General features: G+C 36.7%; 2 protein-coding genes across 5 annotated transcripts in view; one reads left to right on the forward strand and one right to left on the reverse strand.

Annotated features, from left to right (window-relative positions):
• rtn1a (reticulon 1a) overlaps positions 1-12,044 on the forward strand; it is a 30,510-nt gene extending 18,466 nt beyond the window's left edge. For 2 of the 3 annotated variants that reach the window (XM_081350343.1, XM_081350344.1), the window contains 6 exons: positions 7,860-8,067; positions 8,150-8,288; positions 9,770-9,839; positions 10,557-10,603; positions 11,012-11,070; positions 11,176-12,044. In XM_081350343.1, coding sequence (XP_081206469.1) covers positions 7,860-8,067; positions 8,150-8,288; positions 9,770-9,839; positions 10,557-10,603; positions 11,012-11,070; positions 11,176-11,215 — 563 coding nt within the window. In that variant the 3' untranslated portion in view covers positions 11,216-12,044. Of the gene's footprint in view, positions 1-4,463; positions 4,614-7,859; positions 8,068-8,149; positions 8,289-9,769; positions 9,840-10,556; positions 10,604-11,011; positions 11,071-11,175 lie in introns of those variants that run through there. The other variant, XM_081350345.1, reaches the window with a different exon arrangement.
• Positions 12,045-12,648: 604 nt separating this feature from the next.
• Positions 12,649-15,801, reverse strand: part of tdrd9 (tudor domain containing 9) — a 32,419-nt gene continuing 29,266 nt past the window's right edge. For both annotated transcript variants that reach the window (XM_081350342.1, XM_081350341.1), the window contains 4 exons: positions 14,368-14,506; positions 13,724-13,842; positions 13,554-13,626; positions 12,649-13,463 (listed from right to left, as the gene is read on the reverse strand). In XM_081350342.1, coding sequence (XP_081206468.1) covers positions 13,365-13,463; positions 13,554-13,626; positions 13,724-13,842; positions 14,368-14,506 — 430 coding nt within the window. In that variant the 3' untranslated portion in view covers positions 12,649-13,364. The remainder of the gene's footprint in view (positions 13,464-13,553; positions 13,627-13,723; positions 13,843-14,367; positions 14,507-15,801) is intronic.

Here is a 15,801-nt window from a genome sequence, read left to right on the forward strand (position 1 = left end):
CAAGATGCAGAGGGTCGAATGTGGCATCTATGCATACATATCTATCGTTGTAGTTAGTTGCTAAGTGGTTGGTCACTGGCAAAAGTAAAGAAGAAAAATATGAGTCCATCCTTGTGGTCCCTAGACATATGCAGAGCCCTTTTTAATGTATGTTTACAACTACAATACATAGTTAATAGGTCATTAATCTGTTTCTACCTTTATGTACGGAAACAATTTAGAAATTCTACTCATGGCCATTTAACAACAAAAACATGGATCGTGTCCCAAATGACACACTATACACTATGAGCTTATACTATGCACCATTTACTCAATTGTCTCATGTAAAAATTTAATGAGGAAATGTGTGACAGTTGAGTGCGTGAAGTGTCCAACATTCCACACATTTTGGGATGCACTTATGCATATTTTCTCTTCACTCTTAATCACATTTTCTCTATATTTACATCTATTTGTATGACATCACTATTTTCCCTGCAGGAGGATATGACATCACTATGAAATCATTTCTTGTTTTTGATGATTCATATTGAACTCAGACCCCTCTAAATACATTCTCATGCACACAGAGAGAACATTCAGTGCTGTATTTTTAAAACCACTCACAGACCCGAAGCCGATGTTTCTGTTTTATTTGAACTCACTTATATACATTCGTCTGTAGTTAGAAACTTAATTAAATCAAATCAAGTAAATAATTAATAGCTTATTAATGGATTACACATTTACACCTAACAAAACCACTGCTGAAGTTTAGTTTCTTTAGTAGACGTTTAAATGGAAATGTGTACACAATGCATTTGTTACAGTATCTTTATTTAGTTGTGTTTATCTGTACATATAGCGGCATCTCTGAAAATTCAGTACAATAATAATAATGGCATTGGTCAAGAGTAGTAAGGAATCAGATAAATATCTCTGTTTTTCTTCCTCAAATCAGCTTGACCCATCCCTTCCCTCTCGCACGATATGTGTAACAAATAAGTGAAACATTTGGAACATAATATTCCCTCTAGATTTTAATAATTGTTGTATCGTTTGGTGGGGCTCACATCCTGTCCACTTGGATTCCGTTCCCCGTTTAGCTCTGGAATTGCATGGTTGTGTGTGTGCAACTCTATTGATTCTAACATATTACACATCTTGGCTTGCAGAAAATTGGATAGTTTTTGCAGTTCTTTTATTCAGATGAGGAGCCCAATATACTGTATGAGTACCAGGATTGTGATCGCAGTAAATCTGCCGCCTGGGTCACCTATTTTCGAGATTTATGTGTCAGCAGCCCAGATCATTAACCAATAAGCTACCACCAACCCTAATTAAAACTTAAACTGGCACAAAAATGTGACAAAAACAGCATCGTTGGTGTGGATTCAGTGAAGACTGAGCCACTGCTACTTTTATTTTATTTTATCATCATCATCATTTACTCACCCTCATGTCATTCCAATCCTGCATGACTTTCTTCTTTGGTGGATAAATTGAGGTATTGTGAAAAATGTCTATGTGTGTATTGTACAGTGGAAGAAAACAGTAATCAAAACGGTTTGATTACCAGCATTCTTCAAAATATATTATTTTGTGTTCTGCAGAATAAAGAAAGTCATACAGGCGATAGCATAAGGCAATGATGACATCATTTTCAATATTTAACTTTTGTGGCAGGGTGAACAAAGACAAACACAGTGAGTGTGGCCTCAGGCCAAATAAAATATACATAAAATATTAAAAAGGTAGGGAATAAAGTGTTTAATGGGAATATTTTGTGGTAACTCGCCATGCTTGGGCATTGTGAAGGTCAGAAGTTCAGAGAAGAGTTTAAGGAGGTCACACATGCTCCCTTTCTGGTCCGGGATGTGTTTCACAGCTTAGCATACTAGCTTAGCATAGTGCTAACTGATTAAGAAAACCTGATTGATTCGCTAAAAAAAGATATCCAGATGTTCAGCCATTTTGAATGAACATTCAGGCTTTCAGTCCCAATAGTGTGCATCATTGCCTGCCCACTTTCTCAGCCGCCTTGGTGTTTTAGAAGTATTTTTCCCATTCGTTTATCCCATGGGGACTCTTTAAGAGTTTTTAGCTATGAATTAAACCAATCAGCTACGAGGTGAATCACAGAAAGACAAATGCTTTACTGAGATAAATAACTTCAGTCCCATGGAGCATTGTGAATGACATAATTGAAATAAATACGATGGAGACATATACAGGGTTCTCAAGTTTTATCAAAATCTTGGAGTGAGATCACATGCGGTTGGGGGAGGAGCCCTAATGGAGCCCCGTCCCCACTTGTCCCCGCCCCCCAATTTTACCCATTGTTCATGATTAACCAGCACAAATTGAAAATATAACAATTGGTAAATCTGATAAATGACAGAGAAATTAATCACATCAAATATAGCCTACTCTTTTATATTTCAAAATTACAAATAAGTTATGCAAAAATTACAAAAATATGACAAATTGCTGCAAACAGTTTGAACAGTGTCTAGTTGAAATGGTATAATGATTTATTGTGTGGTGGGACATTGTGAACAAATGACATATTCGAGTATTATTAAGGCGTGTGTGTGTGTGTGTGTGTGTGTGTGTGTGTGTGTGTGTGTGTGTGTGTGTGTGTGTGTGTGTGTATACACAAGAGTACACACTCCAGCTTATGAAATGTGTTTTGTGTTGTAAGTTAAGTGTTTGAAAAATACAAATGGCAATTAATATGTTTTGACAGGATATAAAATATTAGAGCACTCTGCTTTAATACATAGCCTTAATGTAACTAGAAAGACTATTAATACAGTATAATATATAATTTAAAATAAAATAAATACATTTAAATTTATTTAAAATAAAATTAAGAAATACATCTTCATTCCTTCCCATACCCACTACTAACATTTCCCTTAGTTTCAGATAACGTAAGCTAGCCAAACTGAGCCAAAGCTTCTGGCCTGGTTGCAAAGTAGTTGTAGAGTTTTTGACTGCATCAATAATAATGTAAACGATGGGCTATATATTAAATGTTCTAGCCTAAAAATGTTAGACAAGCTTTCTTCCAACTTACTTTCTCCATCATTCACGACGTGTTCGCGCGATGTTGTTGGTTACCTAGTAACGAACGTACGGTGGCCGAGAATGTTCCGTCAACTTCCGTGTGCTCGCGCATTTGTGTTGCCTTGTAACGAACGCAATCTGGCCGAGATACGTGCTGGCGGCAGGAAACTTCACTTTGTGTGCCCGCGCCTCGTATACAACGTTATAAAGCTTGCAGGACAACTTGGTTGGCATTGCCTTTTCAGCGTGAGAAATACACGGTGTGGCGTGTGAGCGTGTGAACTGGTTGAATTGCGTGTGTCTCACGGCCAATGCGTGAGACTTGAGAACCCTGCATATAAAACTATTGATTTAAAGATGTTTATTATGTAAATTATATATATTTTACATGTATTGCGCACACACACATATATATAGCAGGTTGCATCGTTTCTGGTTCAGGACTTTTGTATGTGCTTCAAATAAATATAGAGCCGTTTTACTCAAGATACCTTCAAAAGAGTGAGCAAAGATCAAAGATGAGCATAACCGATGATGTCCTATTTTTCTTCTACTCAATAACATTAAGATATTTAAATAGAATAAAATGGCATCAATAAAAGAACTAGCCTAGCTAGGTTAGCTGATTACCTTAAATAGATATCCATAGTCCATAGATATCGCGTCAGTTCGTACTGCCATTAACACTTTCTCCGACAAGTGGATGCAAGAACTGTTTTCCTGTTAGTTCATGAGACATTCACCATAAAGCCATGAATTCTGCTGTTGAACATGATTATTTAAAAAATAATGTGGGCTGATGGATGGCCTCAACAAAAGCATATGCCTTCGCTTAATAACCTCGTATCTCACAGTAGGCCTGTCTTTTTTAAGTTATTGAAATCAGTTCCCCTATGGAGAAAAATAAATGAGATTTTTACTTCCAGAACTCCACAGTAGCACTCATGATTTTGCTTGTGGCAATGACTTTTCATTTAGGAAGTGAATAGTTGTATACAATGTCGGCCTGGGTGCCATGCTCTCTGATGCTATAATTACACTCCGACATTTAAACACCAGCGCACATGCACACAATTACCCCCCACCACCACCTTCGTATTTTAAGCTGGCCCCCTAAGCAATGTGTGTAAGGGAAACTGGAACACTGTATCTATAGCAACTGCTGCTGCCCTCTTTCTTTCTTTTCACACACACACACACACACACACACACACACACACACACACACACACACACACACACACACACACACACACACACACACACACACACACACACACACATACTGGATGAAACAAGATGGATTAATTGGGTTCTATGATGGGTCACACATAATTCTGTTTTCGATTGTGTTTTTGTTCAATCTGAGCTATTTGTCACCCGGTATGCTGTGTGTGTATGTGTGTGTCTGTCTGTCTGTCCATTATTAGCCAATGGTAGTATGAGCAGGCCCCCCTCCCTCTCATTCCCTGCCTTTCTCTCTCTCCTTTTGTGTGCGTTCCCACTCACTGTCTCTCTCTCTCTCTTTTTCTTGCTGTCTGCAGTCATGGGTGGTTCAGGTCAGTATCTCTCTCTGTCTTCTGTTAGTTTTGGTGTTTTGACATCAGAAACCAGGGAACCTCTGTGGCAGTATTGATTTATGAGTCTATAGTGATGGAGTTAACTATAGCCTAGATGTCACTGGTTTTGATGGATAAGTGAATTCTGTGGTGCTGTAGTGTTCATATTATAGAGCCCATGTTAAGTCACCTAACTACTGTATAGTCTTAAACACTAATATTATATTAGTCTACATTAGTTAGTCAATGGTTAACGGTGTGTGTGAGGAGAAAGAGTGTGAGCGTTGCTGTTTTTAGTCTTGGTCTATTTAAAGAGGTGGTTAACAGAAGGGTTTGTCAGAGTAGGAAAGTGTATCGTTATCAAGGGTTGTATTTGAAGTTGTTTGCTGTTTAACATTATTATTGATGAGCAATAATCAGAATTAAAAAATAATTGATAGTGTATCCCACTCAGTCTAATCTGAAGTCTGCACTTCATCTTGGAGAAAATCATTTGGAAAAATCTCGAGATAAAAATGGCCGATATTTCTGCCCTCCTCTAAGCTCTGCAGGGCTAAATTTAGCCCAGTGGGACCAATGGGAGACTCACGCAGGGGACTACAGATGTCGTGCACACGCTAGAGTGTGACAGACCAGCTTCAGTGAGTGTGTGTAACAGTTTCTTCCAAAGCTGCAACCAAAGGTGTAAAAATACAGGTGTAGATCAAGCAAAAACATCAGCTACATGGAGCTCTCGGTTGCTGCAGAGACTGAAGAGATGATTCAGAGATCTCAATATGCTGGTTCGCATGGCAACAAGTTACCAATTCTACTTGCTTCAGCTTTGTATTTGGGCAAAAATGGAAAGATGAATGTTTTTCCTCCAGTAGCCAGAGAAGAAAGACCTGGTGTTCTTAGATATCTGCTTGAAACCGGTCCATTATCTCACAAGCTTGCATTAAACCTGCTTGGTTATGAAGTATCATAATAATTTAAAAGAACTTGCATACAAGTATGCAAAGAAGTGTACATTTCCTTTGATCAAACGAATGGGTCATAGCTTTTATTATATATAATACTATTCAAAAGTTTGGGGTCAGTAAGATTTAGGAAATTAATACTTTTATTTGGCTAGGATGCATTCAATTGATTAAAACTAACAGTAAAGACATTTATGTTACAAAAGATTTCTATTTCAAATAAATACTTAAACTTTCTATTAATTAAAGAATGCTAAAATAATTTATCACCGTTTCCACAAAACTATTAAGCAGTACAACCATTTTCAACATTGATAATAATAAAAAAATGTTCTTGAGCAGCAAATCAGCATATTAGAATGATTTCTGAAGGATCATGTGACACTGAAGACTGGAGTAATGATGCTGAAAATTCAGCTTCCCATAGCAGGAATAAATTACATTTTATAAAAATAAAAAACAGATATTTTCAATTTTAATAATATTTCACTATATTACTGTGTATGATCAAATAAATGCAGCCTTGATGAACATAAGACACATTAAAATCTTACAGACCTAAAACCTTTGTTTTCCGACCCATAATGAATATTATATTTGGTCAGCGAGTGTGCTTGGTTTTAATCTGTTCAGTGTATATACTGTATGCTCAAAGACTTTCCAAATGATTTTGTACTTGGTAAATGACAGACATGCAGTGAAGAGAACGATGAGACTGATTTGTAGGTTTGCATGTGGAGGATTGTGTGATGTCTGGGCTGGTAACCAACAGATTTGAACCCTGCTATTGGTGGTCCTTGAGCAAGACACTTAACATTAGGTTGCTTCAAGGGGGATTACTCTTGTAACTTAAGATGGATAAGTCAGTGATGTTGCAATGCAAACAGAAATTCAACTCCTTTAATAGAGTGACAGTTATTTCACCATAGATGAGGTTTTGCCTTTTATCTGTGTCATTTTACATGGTTATACTAAATATGCAAACTAAACCTGCAATTTTAGAATGAGCAGGTTCTGGTGGCCTAAAAGTGTACAACCGTCATGCTCCTCTTCATTTCACTGTTATACCTTTTAAATTGAAGTTAATACAGTAAAGGCATATAGCTCAATGTGTCAATATTACAGCACCTCTGATAACATGACTATTTGCACTGCATGTGTCTTAACTAACATAAATAATTAACCCAGAAGAGTGTGTGCACACAGATGGTTAGGGTTAGATATGTTGACAACAGGTGCTGTGAGAGGTAGACAGGTGTGAACTGATAGCCTCAAGGTTACACATGTGCAAGATATGCAGAATTTCTACTGTACTATAGTACTATCTGTTTAAAATTATTTTTATATGGAAAATGTAAAAAAAAAAAAAAAAAAAAGGAAATGTATTGATCAGAAAGTGTATCTAGAATGGGACTCGTTCACTCATAATTGCGTAGATTATTCTAATTTAAATACAAAGGAGAACGTCTCACAAAACATTTCTGCCTAATTCGCAACACATCCATACACCCATGAGTTTTTCAACCCACTGCTAATGAATTTATAGTGTTGTAAATGAGCAACCATGTGCCTGAGGTTAATATTTGCATAAAACTCAGCCATAGAAGGGCTTTTCTGCACAACCTTTTGTCACTCTCAGCATCTCTAAAAGCATGCTTTTATCAGATAGACCCTCAAGCAATGCCAGTTGTGCCATCCTCAAAACCAGTTCAAACACAGTAAACACCGTTTACAGACTCAGATTAGCTAGCTGTAACTGAGTTTTCATGCAGAGGAACCTTGCAGCTCGAGCTATAATGCACCTTTTACTGTATATGATGAAAATATATACAATTTTATCTCTTAACACATTTCTAAAGCCACTCAAGAGTATATCATTTTTGCACACGTGCGGTTTGTGTAAATTTTTCTACAAGTAATTGATGAATCATGATTTGTTTGTGAAAACGTTCGTATGCAGATTTCACACAAATGTTAATTTCATTCAGTAGTAATGAGGTAATTGGCAATTCTGTTGACACTAATACATAGTGATAAGCATAACACAAATACTAAACTGCTGCTAATTTGAGAGACGTCTACATAACCGTGTTTTACAGGGCATAATTTCTGTACTAAAATATAACAAGTGCAGAGAAACTTGCATCCTGTGAATGTGTAGACGTGATGATGACCAATCAGGCGCATGCTGTAATACTTGTGCGCAAAAGTACATAAGAACTGAGCAGTGGATTGAACTCTTGTTTTAATGACTCTTCTACTTGTTTTTCTCCCTCTGTTTTTTCAGTGGTAGATCTGTTACATTGGCGGGATCTGAAGCAGTCTGGACTGGTGTTCGGCAGCGTGTTGCTGCTGCTGTTCTCTTTAACCCAGTTCAGTGTGGTGAGCGTTATAGCGTATCTCGCTCTGGCTGTCCTCTCCGCTACCGTCAGCTTCCGAATCTACAAATCAGTCCTGCAGGCAGTGCAAAAAACCGACGAGGGTCACCCCTTCAAGTTAGTCCAGTTTGTCGTCTTCATTTGTGCGTATTAAGCAATGAACATGTTCATCCATTCTCATGGCTTCTCTCTTTTTCAGGGCCTATCTGGAGGTGGAGATCGCTCTCTCTGCAGATCAGATCAGTAAGTATGTGGATAAGACTCAGCTGTACATCAACACCACCGTGAAGGAGCTTCGCAGGCTGTTTCTGGTTCAGGATCTGGTCGACTCCATTAAGGTGAAAACGGCTATTAACATTTCATTTACAAATATTACATTACCAATTTTTCGATGATAATATTGCAATTTCAATTTGAATGCCAAACTCGAGATAATCTTTAGTATTAAAGGAATAGTTCACTTAAAAATGAAAATTCTGTCATCATTTACTCACCCTCAAGTTGTTTCGAAACTGTTAGAATTTCTTTCTTCTGCTGAAAACAAAAAGAAGATATTTTGAAGAACGTCGGTAACCAAACAGTTGATGTTCCTACTATGGACGTCAGTGGGGTACATCAACTGTTCGGTTACCGACATTCTTCAAAATATCTTCGTTTGTGTTCAACAAGAAATTCATACAGGTTTGAAACAACTTGAGGGTGAGTAAATGATGACAGAATTTTCATGTTTAAGTGAACTGTTCCTTTAAAGGCACACTCACTAATTTTGCTTCACAGCAGTCTTTATACTGACACCTATTGGCATGGATGTAGTATTTTACAAAAGGTTTCAGTTACAGATGCCTTGGTAGAAATAACCTATGTGCAAGCATATTTGTTAAAGGGGTCATATGATGGTTCTAAAAAGAACATTATTTTGTTTATTTGGTTTAATGCAATGTCTTTACGTGGTTTTAGGTTAAAAAAAGTCATTATTTTACACATACCGTACATTGTTGTTGCCCCTCTATGCCTCGCTTTTCTGAAACGCTTTTCAAATTCCTAAAATATGAAAATATACTTACAAGATGTGTCTGTGAGTTAGAAGCGCCAGACTGTACTTGCAAATATGGAATTGGCCTCTCCCAGGTTTTGGAAACAGTCCTCCAAAAAATGTTGAATATTTTGTTTGTACTGTTCTGGAACAGTGTTGTAAATAAAGCTTAACCACGGTTTTCTAATTGTGTCGTCTTTTGGAAGGCCAAACAAAGTAGTTTGGCTTTCGCAGTGAAAATACAGCGTCTCCACGACATGGCGGCGCCGGCGGCAACAATAACACAGCGAGAATAAAAGTTCCGCCTTCTTTCTTTGCGTATACATTTGGGCGGTGTTATGAAACTCTGAAACTCTCGTGTTTGAACGAAACGTTTTAGGGAGGTGTGGTTAAGCCTTAACTTTTACAAAGAATATATCTTTGTGTTTAAGACTTTGAGCTTTGTAACTCTGCAGATCATATACATGCACAAACAACTACATAACACACTAAAGAAAAAGGAAAACAAGAAATCGCATCATATGACCCCTTTAAACACCAAAAGTGGCCAATAATTTTCGAGGTTGATTTCAACGGGACCCACCAAATTTAGAGCGAAAGAGCTGTTTTAGGCCACTGATATGACTGCAGTCTTCATCTCATGTATAGTAGGTGTGTATCATTTTAAAGATATTTAAGTACTATCCATTTTGTTAGACAGTGGAAAAAGTTAGTGAGTGTTAAAAGATAAAAGCATTCAATGAAAACAGCTGTTCATTTGAGTTGACACCATGTGTCTGTGTTTAGTTTGCAGTGTTGATGTGGTTGTTGACGTATGTTGGAGCTCTGTTTAATGGCCTGACCCTGCTGATTATGGGTAAGAATACAACACAAACATACACATAATATTTTTACAATTTAAAATAACTGTTTTCTTTTTTAAAATGTTAAATTTTAAAGTGATGGCAAAGCTGAATTTTCAGCATCTTTACTCTTCAGTGTCACATGATCCTTCAGAAATCATTCTAATATGCTCATGTGCTGCTCAAGAATTTTTTTTTTTATTATTATCGATGTTGAAAACAGAATATTCTGAATAATATTTGTTAGGTTTCTTTGATTAATGGACGTTCAAAAGAATGTAAAACTTTTCTAACATTATAAATGTCTTTTGATTAATTTAATGTGTCCTTGCTGGATAATTAAAAAAAAAAAAAAAAAAAAAAAAACCTTTTTGAAAGGTAAGTGTACACACCATTACTGCTGTAAGCCAGTGGATGCACAGCTGATTAATGTCTTGAAATTTTTAAATAAACGTTTGATAACCTTTCTCGTATATCAGCACTGATTCGTGAATGTTGTTGATGTTCTAAGAACTATTCAGCAGTTTCTTTTGTGTTGAGTGTTTGCTGTCTGATTTCCAACCATATCTTAAGTACACACTCAAAATTCCATGTCAGGATGGTTGGTGATGTCACAAACACACACGCACTGCTGTAGGTCAGGGTGTTATAACCTTAAATGACGATGCAGCATTCTGGGAGAGCAACTCTGTTGTCCTGACTGTATTTCTCCTTTGTCTTTCTCTCTTTAGCTGTGGTTTCCATGTTTAGCGTGCCAGTGGTTTATGAAAAGTACCAGGTAATGTTCCCCCCAACACACTTTTTTCTTTCTTTCTAAGGTCCATGTTGTGCCACAATATGATGTTGATTGCTATACCAGCAAAATTGCATGATGCTTAATAACTAATACTATTGAACATTTAAAAAAATATTCTTATAATTCTATATTAAGTAAACATTATTTTATTTTCTATAATTCTTTATGAATTATTCAGGTAGTCAGTAAAAAAGCAGTGAATGGTATTTCTTTCGGTATTATGTTGTTGTTGTACTGAGCAATATTAATTAACTACACATACTTACTCTTGGGTTAGGGTTTGTATTAGGGTTAGTTGCATGTAATTATACAGTCACTAGATGTAGCGTGTAACAAGGATATTGTAAAATAAAGTGTTACCTCATATTCCACTCTTTCTCTCCCTTTCAGACGCAGATCGATCAGTACTTAGGGCTGGTGCGCACCCAGGTTAACTCAATAATGGGAAAGTGAGTCTGTATTACTATTAACGAACCTTAAACCGTGTTGGGCCTATTATAAATTTGATACAAATTTCAGTTATTAGTTAGTCTAATTTGTTGTTTGCTTTTCAGGATTAGAGAAAAGGTTCCTGGGGCCAAAAAGAAGGAATAAACTCTTTGCTTCTGTACGTACGAGTAAACACTATAGCCAGTAACTACAACTTTTGCCAGCACTGAAGGACCCCAACTACACAGGAGGCCAATATATCACCTCAAAAAATAATGATTAAAAAAAAAAAAAAAAAAAAAAAGATTGTCATGTTAGTGTAACGGCACCGATAAACCCCCCTTCCCTGTTGCCAGTCACAGGTGAAGCCCTGCATAAATAACTAACACTGATTCACATTAATGACACCTTGTGGGCGATCGTAGAGCTATAGATATACCAGAGGGACACACACGCAGTGCTTCTCTCTTTCATTGCTTCTGATTTAAGTGCATGAAGTCCAGTCTTGAGTAAATATTTGCTATCTCTGCAGTGCTCTTCCTCTCTGCTTTATTTTGCAGTGCATATTTCCTGCTGTAAAACGTGACACGAAAATGAAAATCATGCCTGTCATATAATCTCCTGCTGCCATGTCGATTAATCGCTTAATTCAACGTCACTGCTAGAGTGGCTCTGTGTACAGACATACTTATTAATATCAAAGGTGAAATGTGGAATTTTTTTTTTCTCTTTTCTGTGTATTCCGAGCACAATGATAATTTGAGGATGTTATTACTAAATGTGTAACTGTAATTTTTGCAGAACTGTAGGGATACGTGTAGGTGTTTAAAGACAAGCTTTGTGGTCCTTCTCTAGGGCAAATGATGGTCAGACTGCAGAGCTAAACTCTGTCCAACTTTGTACGATGTTCAGTGTTCAGTTATTTTAAGGTCTTTAACTATTTGCACTCTGTATTTAATTGACGAATGAGAAAAATAAATGTTCCTTAATGTAAGAGTTGGTGTTTTGTCATTTATAGGAAGGAACTTTCATTCATAAAGAAAGTTTAAGAGAAAGTCAAGATGGGGGAGAAAAGTGGTATACCGGTATGCTTGGTGTATTATATGTTGTGTAATAAAAGCATTTAATGCACATCTACTTAAAAGGAAATCCCAACATTTTCTTCGTTTAGCAATTTATTTGATTCACTTAGCCTCATCCAACGTTTTGGTTTTCTTTTTCAAAGGGAATTAAAACTATAATTTAATACTTGGGCTAATGTTAGCGTTCTAATAAACATTGTTGAAACTTTTCCTCCTAGTATTATGTTTTTGTTTTTTTTTTATTATAGATTTGGACAGGCTGTGCACCAGAACACCTTTGTAACCTATGGCCTTAAACCTTTTACTCTTCTACCTTTTAAACCAACATCAAAGTATGTTTACAAACTTTAGCCTCTAGTTTCAATGTTTTTTTTTTTTATCTATTCAATGGTGTTAAAAATTCAAACCTCAATGTAAAATGAAGACATCATCAAACAGATAAGTAGCGACATCTTTTCTTCCAAATTGTGATATATATCCTAGGGTAACGATGTCAAAAAGAAAAAATGGAGGGCTGCAGGACTTGTTCTGTTTATTAGTTGTTGATTGGACGGAGGCAGATCTGAATGCTAGCTTGCAGTCGATTGTTAGAAATGGACAGGGTTTAAGCACACTAGAGAAGTCCAACATGTCCCTAGTCTTGTCATTTAACTGGAAGATTGAGTTAGGACATAAATGAAATGTGTGCATGGATAAATCTTTCTAAATAAGATCAACAACATATAGGAGGGTGAATATACATTTCATGCCGACATCAAAAATAAATGAGATTCAAGAAGAGGGGGAAATTATAAACTGTTTTTTTGTTATAATATGAATACATTTTTTGGTCTATTCCTCACATAAAGCTATTGTACAGCTTCAAAAGACTATGATTTGTGCACTATATTCCATGGAAAACTTTTATTTATTTATTTTTTTTCAAAAAGAAGTCCAGGAATTTGAACAAATTATTTACTGTACACATCAATCTACAGCCAGAACATTAAACTCAAATTACAACTTAATTAAAACAGACATTGTTTTAAAACTTTACAAACATAACATTAAAATTAGAAAAAAGAATCGAATGCAGTCGAATGCTATTTCTTCCAATACAGATCGATGAACCCTGCATCGTGGAACTGAAATTCTTTTTCTCAAGTAACAAAAATGAATAACGATAATACTGAAAACCCAACAACAACCTCTGTGATTCTGGAAGAAAATTATTTTCTGTATGATGCTCCTCATCACATGTTCAGTAAGGTGATGGGATGCAGCTGAAACAGTACGCCTTTGGATTTTCCAACATCCTTCGCCTGTAGCTCCATCTGCTGGGAGCGATCCACCTGATGACACAACATGGTGAAGAACCCAATGAACTCAATTCTACTGAGGGGCTTTATGAACTGAAGGCTTTAGGAATGGAGGATCCTTACCAGGTTCCATTTCTTGAATTTCTCGTAGTACACAGGTGTGCACTCTGGTCTGGGAGGGTTTTTAATGAACAGTCTAAAGATAAAGAGTCAGAGATGCTTCAATGTTAGTTTTTACATGTCACATACACTCTCAAAATGTCTTTGAAGGAGGACGGATGGAGATTGAGTACCCAACTAGTCGTTCCCGGGCCTCCTCCTGAAGACTGCTGATCTTCTCAGGGCTCAGGTTCAGTAAGCCGTGTGGTCCGTCACACACCAGCCTGTTCATTGTGCCTCTCAATGCATTTATCTACACATACACCTCATTCGTCACTACATGCATAGTCTTGCTTAACCAAACATTTTACCTCACAAGTTATTCTGTTCAAGAACCCACTCACTTATACAAGAAAGAGCCTTATATATATATATATATATATATATATATATATATATATATATATATATATATATATATATATATATATATATATATATATATATATAAAATAATTAATATTTTAGCAAAACGTAGTTATATTTTAGTCAGGATTATTGCGCTCCATGCTTGTTCACTGAAGTCTGTGAAGTTTAATAAACTATACGTGTTAACTAGATCTTATGAGTTATTTTGAAGCCCTTAATATAAATCATGTTTCATGTTTAGGACAGAGCTCACAGTTTCCTCTATTTTTCACTACTGTATAATGATATAAATGGTATTGCCTCAGCCTGTATCATTTATTTAACAAAAATATCGATATATCGTACAAACTTGACAAAGCTGACTGTTGAATGCATAACCTCACTCTCCATTACACACACCAAAACATACCTCAGTGATGTCTTCAATATCAAACTTGACATCAAAAGCAAGCTCAATGTCATGTTCAGGAAGCATTGCTTCTTGGGAAATGGGATTCCAGCCCAGCCCGCACAGAGCACCAGTAAAACAAGTTCTTTCCTCATTAGTGCTGCAAAAAAAGTGCATGCCATTAGACACTGTAATTTTAAAATGTTCATATAATATGTAAAAAGCATACCTCAGGAAGTTAAACAAGTGTTGATTGAAACCTGCTACCTACAAATGCTGAAGGGGTTCATAAGCATGTATAGTCTTATAGGCCCACAGAAGGGCCTTAAAGGGTTAGTTCACCCAAAAATGAAAATTCTGTCAGTAATTACTCACCCTCATGTTGTTCCAACCGCGTAAGACCTTCGTTCATCTTCGGAACACAAATTAAGATATTTTTGATGAAATCTGAGCCATGTCTCACTCCTCCATAGGCTTCTATGTGACCGAAACTTGCTGGCCCAGAAAAGTTATTAAAAAGATCGTTAATATAGTCCAAATAACTCCAGTGGCTCAATCTTAAGTATATCAAGCGACGAGAATACTTTTTGTGCGCAAAAACAAACAAAAATAACGACTTTATTCCACTATTCATTTCCTTCTCTCTGGACCTCTAGTTGGTTCGCGTAGTGTTTTTGCGCAGCGCGTCTGTGTTACACGTCACCACGTAGGCTTCACTATTGGCCGACGCCGGTCATGTGTGTGATGCGTGAGGACGTGCAACACAGACGCGCAGCGCAAAAACACTACGAGGCCCAGAGAGAAGGAAATGAATAGTAGAATAAAGTCGTTATTTTTGTTTGTTTTTGCGCACAAAAAGTATTCTCGTCGCTTGATAAACTTAAGATTGAGCCACTGGAGTTACTTGGACTATATTAACGATCTCTTTAATAACTTTTCTGGGCCAGCAAGTTTCGGTCACATAGAAGCCTATGGAGGAGTGAGACATGGCTCAGATTTCATCAAAAATATCTTAATTTGTGTTCCGAAGATGAACGAAGGTCTTACGCGGTTGGAACAACATGAGGGTGAGTAATTACTGACAGAATTTTCATTTTTGGGTGAACTAACCCTTTAAAACACACAGCATTGTTTAATGTGTTGACAATTTCCAGTGAAGACAGGGCGGAATATATTGAACAGCTCCTTTCCTTTTTAAAATAGCCAATAGCATTTCGTTTTTATTACAGCTCGTCCAGAGCCGTTGAGCACGGTAAAGCAGCAGTTTCCTCCTAATCTCTAACCATTTCTCCTCATCGCTTTATGGATGAACACCAGTTGTTTGAAACGGCTTTGGCCGCTACAATGAACAAGTTAGACTTGGCTTTTTATCTAAAAGAGGAACAGAAGACGGCGCTCGAATCGTTCCTTTGCAAGAAGGGTGTTTTTGCTGTTTTGCCGAACGGATACGACAAG

This window comes from Scardinius erythrophthalmus (genome assembly GCF_964197995.2).
Source record: "Scardinius erythrophthalmus genome assembly, chromosome: 21".
NCBI classification, from domain to species: domain Eukaryota; kingdom Metazoa; phylum Chordata; class Actinopteri; order Cypriniformes; family Leuciscidae; genus Scardinius; species Scardinius erythrophthalmus.